At 39.3% G+C, this 13,669-nt stretch overlaps 1 protein-coding gene across 1 annotated transcript; it reads left to right on the top strand.

The window, feature by feature from the left end:
• Positions 1 to 7,439: 7,439 nt before the first annotated feature.
• On the top strand, positions 7,440 to 11,309 carry LOC310939453 (LIM/homeobox protein Lhx1-like; the record flags this gene model as incomplete). The annotated part of the gene is made up of 5 exons (XM_083904217.1): positions 7,440 to 7,609; positions 8,551 to 8,795; positions 9,343 to 9,632; positions 10,217 to 10,373; positions 10,909 to 11,309. The coding sequence occupies 5 exons, from the start codon at positions 7,440 to 7,442 to the stop codon at positions 11,307 to 11,309; spliced, it is 1,263 nt and encodes a 420-aa protein (XP_083760343.1).
• Between the last annotated feature and the right edge of the window lie 2,360 nt (positions 11,310 to 13,669).

Below are 13,669 nucleotides of genomic sequence, written 5' to 3'. Positions count from 1 at the left end.
ACAGAGAGTGTCCGTCACTCAGTCAAGGGACAACGGAGACGGCAAGGGCTGCGATTGGTCGCCCGTCCATATACCCCGACGTCCACTGTCATAAGCCGATACCTGGCATCACACGTAGCCATAAGCGCAATGGAGTGAGCTCCTTTGTAGATGAATAAGTCACTCCCGCATTTTCATAGTCACGCATTTTTTTATCAAAAGTATCTGTGTTTCAATGTTATTCCGCTGAAACAACAACAACAACAACAACAGTCTTTCTCTCTTGAAAAACACAACAACCAACAACGTTACCGACCATTGGCGTCATGGGACTAGGCAAATCTTGTGTAGCGACCCCTACTGATGGGGCGGGAAATTGCATTGCGTATCTGACACCACGACGGAGAACTATGGGGGCTCGAGGGGTCTCACTCGTGGTTACGCAGTAGGATAGCGCATTATGCAGTTGTAGAAGTGTAATCACCACTTAAAGGTGATGTAAGTAGTTTATAGTGCCATCTAGAGGAGAGGCTGAAAATTACAACAAAGAACTGCTCCTCTGCTCACCCCCTCCCTTCCCTGAGCGCTAAGGTATCCGCAGCCGGTCAGATGTCGTCCTCGTCCCCTACCTGCGTGTCAGCAGATGAGGATCGTGAGGCGAGGGAGAGGACGAGCTACCGCGGCCGTAGCAGACGAAGCGGAGAGAGAGGAGGCGGGACTTCCGCTACAAGTAAAGCGACGCTTGATTTGTTCTGTCGCGTTTGTCCTTACAGGCTCCGGTAGAAACATGGCGTCTCGCTGCTAACAATGGCAATGCAACCGCGGCCCGCGACCATGTTATTTTACATGACTTTTTGAAACACTACGAAAATGAAACAAAAACTATTATACAACGACTAGACAATGCAGGAGCACATAATAAAAAAGTGGATTTTGGGTTATATAAACCCATAAATACTACACAGTGTCCCTTTAAGGCCATGTTCAACCACTCACAGCTGTCTCGCCATCTCACTTGATTAGTGTAGCAGTTACAATTCTGTTTTCTCTCCCTCAGTTGTATATTAAGTAGCAAGATGACACTCAAACTTTATTGGTGCAAAGTTTCGGCTTTAGACCCTCATCAGGTAAACAATTTTTGAAAATTAGAAGCCATCTTAAATAGGGTGTGGCTGTCGGTGTATGTGGATGCTTGTCCTTTGTATTCTTGCAGATTTAGTGCAAGAGTCTTCTTGCTACTTAAGGAACAACTTTGTTTTTCTTCACAGACCTCTCTTCAGATGCGGACAGTGAAGGTTGCGCAACACTGGCACACTGAGGTCACACCCACACGGAAACGGCACAAAGCGTAAACAATGGTCTTTTTTTTGCCGTTTTCAAAAACTTCCCCGTAAACACAGCATCGTTTCAGGAAATATCTCTGTCCACATGGAGCCCTGCAAAAACCATCACATCACATGACTGTTCGCTCAAGTACAGTGGGCATGCACATTCTCTCCTCTGCACTTTTTGTTTGCTTGGATTCCAAAAGTTCTACTAACATGAGACAAGGCAAGAACGAGGATTTATTTTATCAGAACAATGACAAGGCGAAAGTGACTATAAGTGCTCCAACTGACTTCAGTCCTCGGTGAAAGTCGAGTCACGACCGATATGAACCAATCATAGCCTGGCTAACGCCAGCGATGCATACACTCCCACTTCCAAGAGACACAGATCAAAATGCAAAATTGGGGTGACAACCAATCAGACGAATGATCAGGATGAAGTATGCAGAGCAATGGAAAGTGTGTCAACAAACCAAGCCACTTAAAATGGAAGAAAGAGCCAAATCGAAAAACGTTGGTGGCTGCCATGTTGGATGTACAGTATATAAAAGCAAGTGTAGAGGTTTGCAATCGGTTCCATTTTTCCATCCTTAAAGGTGAAGTCAGTATTTTATAGTGACATCTAGAGGAGAGGCTGAAATTTACAACAACAAACTGCTCCTCTGCTCACCCCCTCCCTTCCCTGAGCGCTACGGTATCCTCAGCCGGTCAAATGTCATCCTCGTCGTCTTTCTCCGTGTCAGCAGATGAGGTTCGTGAGGCGAGGGAGAGGGCGAGCTACCGCGGCCGTAGCAGACGAAGCGGAGAGAGTGGAGGCGGGACTTCCGCTACAAGTAAAGCGACGCTTGATTTGTCACCCGCGTTTGTCCTTACAGGCTCCGGTAGAAACATGGCGTCTCGCTGCTAACAGTGGCAATGCAACCGCGGCCCGCGACCATGTTATTTTACATGACTTTTTGAAACACTACGAAAATGAAACAAAAACTATTATACAGCGACTAGACAATGCAGGAGCACATATGTATAAAAAAGTGGATTTTGGGTTATATAAACCCATAAATACTACAGTGTCCCTTTAACAGACGTGTCTGTAAATGGCTTGCAGATACAGGAAGTGGATGCTGGTAGCTGCATCATTGTAAAAGGTGTCTAAAGGTCTCCATCCAAAGTGACTTGCAGCCCTGCAGTTTTCAAATGAAAACAGAGCCAGCAGTGTTTTGTCTTCACAGTTTTACATCTGACACCAGATGAGTGTGGACTACACATGAATCCACAGCAGAATTTATGTGTTATAATTATTTAAAATATGACATAGTATGGATGTAGCCATAGATATCTGTAGTGTCTCTCTCTTGTGTGTGGGTCTAAATTTATCCTCCTCCTCCCACACATACACACATATTCACACACTTGCATTGTGTGCAAAAGCAACATGAATGCTGTTTTCCAGTATGAGTGAGCGTGAAAGGCTTGGAAATAGCTCTTTTCCCTGAGGGACTGATGACACCAAAGAAACTAAAGAGAAGTTGATGGTGTGACAGAGCAGAGGGGGTGAGGGGGGTGAGAGTGGGTCGCCTCATCGCTCCCGTCTGCCATTCCACTCCTTTACAACTCTACAAAATAGCCTTTTAATTTGCTGCAGCGTCTGAAGCGTCTGAATTGTGCCTGCATCAATCACCATCATCACCCGGGCTGTGGGCCCTCCGTCCCTTGGGCCCTCTCAGGAAACGGCCCCTCCGGCTGATCACTCTCGCTGCTGTCCCCTCGTGTGGGGAGGGATTCCCTTCTCTTTGCGTCGTCTCACACTCATGGAGACAATGCTCAACACTTGCTTCTATATGTTACCATGTTTCTATATCACGTTGTGGTGCATGAATTGATCGTCTCTGTGTGCAGATTTGATTTTTCAACAAAAATGTTAATACTTAGCAGGACTGATTTCTCTGTTAAAAGGATGATTTTAACAATAATGTCCACCACTCTATCTCACTTTTCAACAGAAAATCTTTAAACCACTCACTCTCCCATACCAAAGTCCACAGAGAAAATCAATGTTTTTTTTAGCTTGCAGTGATGCAGGAGCTGCTGGTCTTCTGTCGCCTTGTTTCTGTCACTGAGATAAATCTGAACAAAGGATTCTAAACACTGAACACAACATTTCAACTTACTGATGGTCACAGCAGTGGATCAACAACTCCTATGTGCCATGATTTAAGATTTTCCCCATGGACTTTGGTACAGGGACGAAGGAAAAAAAAACACCGACAATGAAAATAAATTTCCAGTTGGATAGGGCTGTCTAACAGTAAGATAAATAGTGTACAGTATAGCACACCAGGTTATCATAGTGAGGTTTATGTCTCAGGCTGTTAATGTGCTTATATTTGCCTTAATGACTCATTATCGCTGTAGTTTTATGTCAGTGAATACAAGTAAAATAACTTTTTTGACTGACATTATATAATCAGTAAATCCAACATCTACTTAAACCTTTCTCACTTATATTGTTTTCTTTTTATTTATCTAGTTGCAAAAACTCGTAAAAAGGAAATGTGTAAATGGAGACTGTCGTTTTTTTGTCACAAACTTAGCGGAACGGATCTATTTGAAGAGTTCTTCTCCAGATGAGTCTGGAACTGCTTTATAAGGTCAAACGAAGGTCAACAAAGTGTCACAACTTATACTGAATATATACTAATGATTTAAACCACAGGTGTCAAACTGCCGGCCCCCAGTCGATGACATGCGGCCCCCCACTTAATATCATATTATAATGAAAACATTGCCCACGATCTCACCGCCTTTTAAACACAGTGTTTCGCTGAGTCACAGCTGCCAGCGAGGTGACAGAATATAATATAATATATGTTTGTTAGCAATGCTAGCAAAGTTGTCGAAAGGTTTCGCGCATTCAAAACGGCGTGACCATGGCAACCCATTTGCCACGATACTGGAAGTGCCCTATAACTTCAGCATAGATTGAGTTCCACCTAATTTCCTGAAACTTGGTGGGAAGACCATGGTCTAAACCAGGGGTGTCAAACTCATTTTCACTGAGGGCCACATCAGCATAATGGTTACCCTCAAAGGGCCAGATGTAACTGTCATACAGAATAAATGTAACTAAATGTCACCAAATATAATGTAAAATAAAGGTTACTACTCCGTAACATATTGCTAAATAACGTTCTGTATTTATTACTTATTTCACTCGTTGCATGATGCATATACAATGATAAACTGCGATCTAGTGGCGGTCCCGTCACTTTGCAGGTAACGCAATCGACATGCATTGTGGGAAATGTAGTTTATGGTCAACGCATGCCTTAAAGCAGCATAGACCTATTTTAACACAGATTTAAAGACCAATTAATCACTCGCGGGCCACATAAAATTACGAGGCCTCCAGGACTTGAGTTTGACACATTTGGTCTGAACTCAACAGGAAGTTGGCCTTTTTGAATGTTGGCGTCCATTTTGGCGATTTGCGAATCGATGTACGTTCCTACAAATCTACGTAGGAAATCTATGTACATTTCTACAAATCTACGTACGTTCGTAAAATTTATGTAGCAGCAATGTTAGAAAAGTTGTCGAAAGGTTTTGCTGATCCAAAAACGGCGTGACCACGGCAACCCTTGGCGTTTTGGAGATTTTCGACCATTCGCCATGATACAGGAAGTGCCCTATAACTAAGTTGTTTTTTAGTTCTCTAGGCCGGCCCCCTATTGACCACACTCGACACTCCACAGTCATTTGACTTTGGCACCTCTGATTTAAAGGAAGTGATAAAAAGTCCAGTGTGAAACAGGTAGAAGGATTTACTAGCTGAAATTAAATATTATTATTAGCATGTGTGTACTTTAGGCAAGGGCCTTGTTTTAAAGAGGCCATTATGAGTCACCATATTTCTCCAAGAGCTTGAATGGACAAACCAGTCAGAGCAAACATCTAAAATTTTGAAGCCAAATCTTTTTTTCTGCAAACAAAATATTATTTCTGGTACATGAAAATGAAGGTCACCGTAGTTCACTGACATGTTTGGGGAGGTTTACACAGTTAAGAGTAAGTGTATCGTGGAAATCACAATAAAGAGTAACGCATTATTATTAGTCATGAACATGTAAAAAAAAGTGCAATAGTAGGTTGTAGAAAAACCTTGTGAAATTGTTAGCATTTTCTTGTCTGTGTTTGATTATCTTTCAGCATCCTTTAAATGTGCTACACAATAAAATGTATTATTATTAGTATTAGTATTATGCACCAGAGGCGTTGTATATTGTTTTCCCCTCTCTCCAACGTTCACATCCCACTGCTGCCTAAATCGCTTTCCATTGACTTTAATTAGCATCCAGTAATTAATTTCTTTTCCTCCAAATTATGTGTATGAACACTCCCAGTGGGTGGTCTTGTTTATCTCGTTAGGGCCAATTAGCCACAATTAACAAATACTGATGACATGCTTTTTTCAGTCCAAAACAAACAGAGTGTGCTCCCTGCCAGATTCCTGAGCTGCACTGCACAAGAGACAGGGAGGGGGGTTGAGTCTAATCAACACCTCTCATGGAGGAGCACAAACTGAGGAGGAGTCACTTGTTCACACTGTTCACTCCCAGTAAAGAAAAACATACAGTTATTGTCCACAGCAGGGTGGAGTATTTACGGTAAAGCCTCTTTAACACTGAAATTATTTGGATTTTATTTGGATTTTTGGAACTGGGGCTTAACCCACTAAAAAAATGGTTTTGTTTTCTTCCACCATGTGTGAAATGTGATGTCACAAACGTGGCAGAATGAAACGGAGAGGGAGAAGAACAGAACAACGCATTGGACTGAACGATTCTAATGAACCGATTACATGAAATACAAAATAAATATTTTTTTAAAAAAGGGTTGAACCAACTTGTAAAAAAGTAAGGTGATAAAAAAAAAACATGTGCCAAATAGTCATTTGTGTGAATGCAGATTAAAAACATTCCCACTGGTCAAAAACCTGTTTAAACCCAGGATTAAGTTTTCAACAAATCCTCACACACAGGTTATCAATTTTGTGTATATATATATGTGTATATATATATGTATATATATATATACATATATATTTTTTAACAACAAAGCAACTGATGTTTCTGTTTAAACCAAGCGTCTGACAACAGAGCACTTTTTTTTACAGTGTACAGATTGAAAGGTCCACCCTTATCATATCATCAATTCATTCACTGCACTTTATTGACCGTCGATTTCACTGTATTAGTTTTGAGAAGTGATGTCCATCGTTCTCATCAAGCAAAACGAGGTCTTTATAATAATGAATATAGGAAAGGGATATTTACTTTAAAACTGTATATATTGTGAGCTTCCGGATTAAGTTATATCCAACAGATTTATATGAAACTTATATGAAACTCCACAGCTTGAAAATTGCTATTCTTTGATAACTGTAGTTGCATTATATATCATGTCATAATAACATGTTTGATTGTTTTAAAGTACGAGTACAGATTGATCCACTGTTGATAGAGGATTTTTAAGATGATTAGAACGAATGGGCTGGGAAAGCGACAGTGTGTGTGTGTGTGTGTGTGTGTGTGTGTGTGTGTGTGTGTGTGTGTGTGTGTGTGTGTGTGTGTGTGTGTGTGTGTGTGTGTGTGTGTGCGTGTGTGTGTGTGAGAAACCTCGTCCTATAGGCTTGTCGTGGCTCTGACGTCACGGGTGTCTTCACGAACAATAGGCTGAGCTTTTAAGAGGTGCGATCATAAAGCTTTTCTCTCACACAGAGTGAGAAGTGACAGAGCTGCATTTGCGCGCGCACAGGAGTCAGGCGTGTGTGTGTTGGGATCATGTCGCTGGCTCTGCGCTCGGTTTTTTTAAATGCATTTATTTATATATTTTAAGAAATGCACCCTGACAGTAGCGCGTGCGTGGAGCTGTCGGCCACATGTGGATTCTTGTCGTCCCGTGGAACAGAAGAGCAGGAGATGACACTCACCCCGCCACGGATGCCGACAGTGGTCATGAGTGAGATTTAGTTTTGGATGCATTGGATTTGCCTTGGGAGCGACAGAAGACGCGCATTCACAGAGTGTTTTTTTGGGGCGGAGGAGGGAATATAAGAGTCCGAACATGCAGACCATGTTCCAGTGCTCCAGCTGTGACAAACCGATCGTAGACAGGTTCCTGCTCAAAGTTCTGGACAGACCGTGGCACATCAAGTGTGTCCAGTGCAGCGACTGTAAATGCACTTTGACGGAGAAGTGTTTCTCGCGAGAAGGCAGACTCTACTGTAAGAACGACTTCTTCAGGTAAGACATCACGTTTTCATTATAAATAATACAATGTCATTGTACAATAGTAAGCTGCAGTCATCATCTTCATATGTTACTAAAATTAATCGATTATTTTGAGTACAAGTGGCTTTCTTTATACTCACAACATGAAATAGGATATGAAATAAATAAATATAATTTTTTTAAATGATGGTTGTAATCAGATCAAAATATGTGTTGGAATAGTGTCAGAACATTGTGGGTTTTTTCTTTGTTTTCTTTTATTTTCTTAAATATGCTGATTGATCAATTCTTGTTTTTTATAGAATCAATAGAATAAAAAAAAGAATTTTGTTAACCTAAGCATAATCTAAATGTACAGTATAAGTACAGTTTTGGGCTGCAGCTAACAACAATAATAATTATTATTATTTATATAATCTATTAAGATGTTAAGATGTGCTTATTTGAGCCTCCAAAATAATAATAATAAGAAAACACAATTTAATTGAACAATATAGGTCTGCAGCTATATCTTTAGAATACATCATTGGAATAGTATAAGGCATAAGAAGTGCAATAAAACGTTTTTTTCCCAAATCTAAAAAACACACAAATATACATAGTTAACTGTTAGAGATGAAGAAAATACATATTTAAAAACAATTACAATATTATCTATTATATTTTTAAAAAGATTTAAGAAGGTGAAATCACGAACTTTGTTTTTGTTTCGGCTGTAATAAAAAAAAAATCAAATTGCGACAATTAAAAATACATTTACAATAGAAAATAATTTGGAGCAATATTTGATCATGTTCTGTTCAGTTCGTGATGTTTACATGGAGCCTTGGGCCACAACGCATTAAAGTGTGTGTTTTAAAATCCACCAGAAATTCAGCCCATCATTATCACCATCATCTCGATCATCATCATCATCCTGATTCAGATCCTCTGCCTCTTGTGTGACTGAACAGGAGGTTTGGGACTAAATGTGGCGGCTGCTCACAGGGGATTTTACCCAGTGACCTGGTCCGCAGAGCCAAGAGCAAAGTGTTTCACCTCAACTGTTTCACCTGCGTCATGTGCAACAAGCAGCTGTCCACGGGGGAGGAGCTCTACATCCTGGACGAGTTCAAGTTCGTGTGTAAAGACGACTATCAAAACAACAACAACAACAACAACAACAATATCAACGGGAAAGACACAATCCTCCTGTCAGGTGATTCAAATCAAGCCTTTTATTGCGTGTATTCTTGTTTTTATTTTTTATTGCTATCATTTCTATATTGTTATTAATATAGTCTAGTTTTAGCACTTCTCAATACAAAATGCTTCACGAATAAAAAAAACAAGTTAAATAAAACAAGATGAATAATGTTTTGTAATATTTTGATCGTTATTGTTGCTGTTGTTAGAAATAGAATAGTATATTATTAGTAGTAGTATTAATTGTTGTGTTGTTGTGTTATATTTTATATATAAAGTGAATCATGACTAAGAAAAAACAAGTTAACAAATATATGAATTATGTAAATAATGTTTATGTTATTATATTATAATAATAATAATAATGAACGAATTAATATTATATTATACTATAGTATATGCTCTTATTTATCTTAATTAAAGAGATACATTGAATATTATATTGATATCCTGTGTGACAATATGCTCCTATAGTCTTTTGTAAATCCATCCTAATAATAATAATAATAATAATAATAATAATAATAATAAACTTCGTGTCTCGTTTATCTCATCGACAGTAACGACGTCCAGTGAGCCCAGTCTGTCTCCGGACTCGCAGCAGGACCCGCAGGATCCGAACGACGACGGCAAGGACTCGGAAGCGGGACATTTGTCCGACAAGGACGCGATTTGCAACAACGAGAACGAGGAGCAGGGAACCGCCGGGAAGCGCCGCGGGCCTCGAACCACCATCAAAGCCAAACAGCTGGAGACACTGAAGGCGGCGTTCGCTGCCACGCCGAAGCCAACGAGACACATCAGAGAGCAGCTGTCCCGAGAGACGGGCCTGAGCATGAGAGTCATCCAGGTAATACACACACACACACACACACACACACACACACACACACAAACGCGGAGAATGATATACGATACATCTGCGCCCATCATCGGACAACCAAATGGGTCCCACGTGCGTCATGGATTCAGATCCTTTCAATGACTATTAATTAAAGAGGCGTCATCAATAGAATCAATCAATCAAACTACTGTACAAAACATTTTAAACACAGAGAATGTAACAATGAATCAGACACAGCAACAATATCACGGATACTTTCATTAAAAAGCATTCAAAAGCATTTAGTAATAAAAAGTGTGTGTGTGTATTTAATTCGGATATTTTACACACCAATTTTCTCTAATAACGTCAATCAACATGTGTTGTTATTATTATTATTATTATTATTATCATTATTATTATTATTATTATTATTAATAATAATAATAATAATAATAATAATAACAATAAGAAGAAGAAGAAATAAATAAATAATAATATTAATAATTAATTGTGTCCATATGTCTCCAGGCATCAGCTGGTCATCTGTTATTTTTCCTACATGCTCTGTGATATTATAAACCACATGTTGACCCCGTTTCACCCTCCAGGTTTGGTTCCAGAACCGCAGGTCCAAAGAGAGACGCATGAAGCAGCTGAGCGCTCTGGGCACGCGCAGGCACGTGTTCTTCCGCAGCCCGAGGAGGATGAGAGCGCTGGGAGAGAGACTGGAGCCCGGAGAGCTCGGACACTTCCCTTACTATGGAGGTGAGGAGGGGAGTGAATGTCTGAGGGATGAAGGGGATGATTCATGGTGACGGTCTTCTGATTTAGGGGACTTTGGGGGGCCTCGGGGAAAAGGGTGCACTTCATGGTTCATCACAGAAATAGTAATCACACCTTGATTGCACAATAAAAAATAGTAGTGGATCAGTGGGTCATCATCAGTTCTGCTTATGATTTAAACATTTAAAAAAATAATACATTTATGTACAACTAAAAATAACTTGCAAATTAGGCTGATATTTTCAAGCGTTTTGTTGAAAACTATTATTTTGTAAATTAAACAAGGATTTATATGAAGTATCTTCTCAGACTTCATGCCACTTCATGTTTTGAACAGCCCTGTTTCATTGTCCCATTCCCTGTATTCACTATAATACAATCGAGTCCTCCTGTATTTAGATTTTAGAAAAATTATAAATGATTTTTGTTTGTTTCTTTGAATTCAAAGACCTTTGAAATGTCACATCACTGCCTGCTATATACCTTATATTAAATGCAGCCATTATTATATTCACAGATTACGGCGAGTACTACGGCTCGGGAGGGAATTACGAGTATTTCCAAGGTCCACCATCATCTCAGGCTCAGACTCCAGCAGACCTGGGCTTCATGCCCTCCTCTGTCCCTGCTGGAACCCCATTAGGAGCCATGGACCACCATCACCATCACCACCACCACCACCATCAGGGACACCACTGTCCAGGAGACGTGCAGTGCTTCTCTGACACACCGGTGTCTCATCACCCTTTGGAATCGCCCAGCCCCGAGCCCGGTGGACCGGGTTCGATGCACAGCATCTCCAGTGACATGTGTGGACCCAGCACACCATCCTACACCACAGTGTCCCTCAGCGACAACGGATACTCAAACCAGCTGTCACAGCCGTCCTCGGACATGAGCGAGGGCACCGTCTGGTAACAAGTTGAACCACATTGGGACTCCAGGGTTATGGAGGCAAAATATTTATTTATTTATTCATGCATTTATTTATTTGGGTATTTATTTATGCTAAAGTTCAACGTATTTATAAATGTCTACATCTGTACAGTACTGTGCTAAAGTCTTAGGCCGAGGCTAAATTCGGATTATTCTGTGACCTTTGACATTTTGAATGACATGAGGTGAATAAAAGTCAGAGTCCTTCTGTAGGGTATAATGTAGGTCAGTTTGAATACTGGGCTGCCAAAACATCACATCTTCATCAAGCAAAATCTGTTTTGTTTTTTTCTACTAAACAGTTTTCTAATAATCTTAACTATTCAATATTGTTAACAAACGGCAAACGTATGAGATGTGATGGTTTGAAAAAAAAAAAAAACTTTGCCACAGACTTTTACTAATGTCTTAAAACTGCTCTTTGACATATTTTTCAGAATAAAAGGCTCTGAATCCTGCATGACTTTGTCATTTTTGTGAAGATACACAAAATGAAACGATATAATGCTGGTGGGCCAGTTTTGGTCCATGGGCCACCAGTTACTGACCACTGGTGTGGGGTAGGTCACCCTAAAAACCTATAGAAATTCATATCCCTTGCATTTCCTGGTTGATGCATGATAAAAGCATCATATGGCCATTATAGCATTGATAAAACAACAAATCTAATGGTAGCTGAAGACTTTTGCACAGTGCTGTACAAGATTGTTTTTTTATTATTATTATTATTCAAACCAACCCTGTGAATTTGACTCGTCAGATCATAAATGCTGTCGCACACGAGCAATAAAACAAAATACATCTGATAATTTTGTCCTTGTGACAAACAATGATTTTACTCACTCTGAAACAGCAACCACCTCAATCCATGAGTTCACACGTGTGATATTTATTTAACATTTAAAGAAGCTATAATGATTGTCATGTTTAACACATTTGACCAAAAACCCTCTCTCTCAGGACTGTGGAATCCTTGTTTTGGGTTTATTTTTCATTTGTGCAGCTGGAGCATGTCCCCTTTTAATGATTTGATGTTCCACACACGTTTGCCTTCGCAAAAGGATCACTTTATGGAGACCTGAAACTTTTATATATTATAAATCACGTGAAACGAGTGAACTCTTGTGTATAGAATAACAGACAACTGTACAGATAACAGTCAACTGTTTACGTAAAAACTCCCGTGTTCTGGGGTTTGTGACATGTGATATGTGACTTCATTCAAACCATTTAACACAAGCAGAACCAAACTTTTGTAGCTGTTCTATTTACTTGGTGGCTCACTGTGGTAGACTGTATTATGTGCTCATTTCATAAAAATGGAAATATGAATAAAAATGTTGCTAAATGACAGTCCTCTCAGTTTTGAGATTTTGTTCCATTTATTGATCAAAAACTGTCAAAACATTGTCTGCATGAGACAAAAAACTATATCTTTCTTGAAAAAAATACATGATTAAGTTTATGAAACTGATATTGTTTGCTGCTGCCTATCTTGGCCAGGACTCCCTTGAAAAAGAGCTTCTTAATTTCAATGGGATTTTCCTGGTTAAAAAATAAAAAAAATAAAAATAGTTTGCTGTACAATAAAACAAATTATGAGCATTGTAAAAATTATTTGTTAACGATCTGGGATGAGCGTTACAGTACCTGCTGATTGAAGTATGATATGTATTCTGTTGAGTTTAATTAAATAAAAATGTGTATATTTGATGCTTTGAGTTGTAGGACAAAAAGCTGTATAGGGCAGTGCATATATATTTATATATCAATAAATATACACACTCAAATATGGGGTTACAAGACAAGAATGTTTCTGTACTGTAAGGAACACATTTGGAGAAAGTTCTCTTGATGCCAGGAATGTTTTTTTCAGCGAGGATAAACAGTGAATTAAATTGCACTTTTTCATGCAAGTGAATGGTGAAAATCAAATTATTGTGCAGGCAATTATCATTATTTGTAATTAAAACAGAATTGTGCCCTTTCTGTGGGTATATTTTTTGTTTTACCATCCTACTGTAATGACATAATTGGGAATTCAATTGTGCACAAACTGGTTCAGTTCAATAATGGGGACAAAAGGCACAAGCAACAAGTATTTGTACACTTTTCGGTAAACATTGGTACATGATGTAGCTGATGCATGTTCAGTAGAGGAAACACAATTAAAAAAAAGAATACTTTTTATGTTAAATTTGCTCTCTTTAATTTTTCATGATTTACTTAAATAAATACTATAATACTATTCTTCAGACATAAAGAGGATGCACATTATGAGTGTGTTTATACACAGTAGCCACATCTGTCCATGTGTTGGGTATTTTCCACATAAAGCAGTG

The sequence above is a fragment of the Microchirus variegatus genome (genome assembly GCF_963457635.1).
Source record: "Microchirus variegatus genome assembly, chromosome: 2".
Taxonomy (NCBI): domain Eukaryota; kingdom Metazoa; phylum Chordata; class Actinopteri; order Pleuronectiformes; family Soleidae; genus Microchirus; species Microchirus variegatus.
This window is presented reverse-complemented; position numbering and strand designations above follow the sequence as displayed.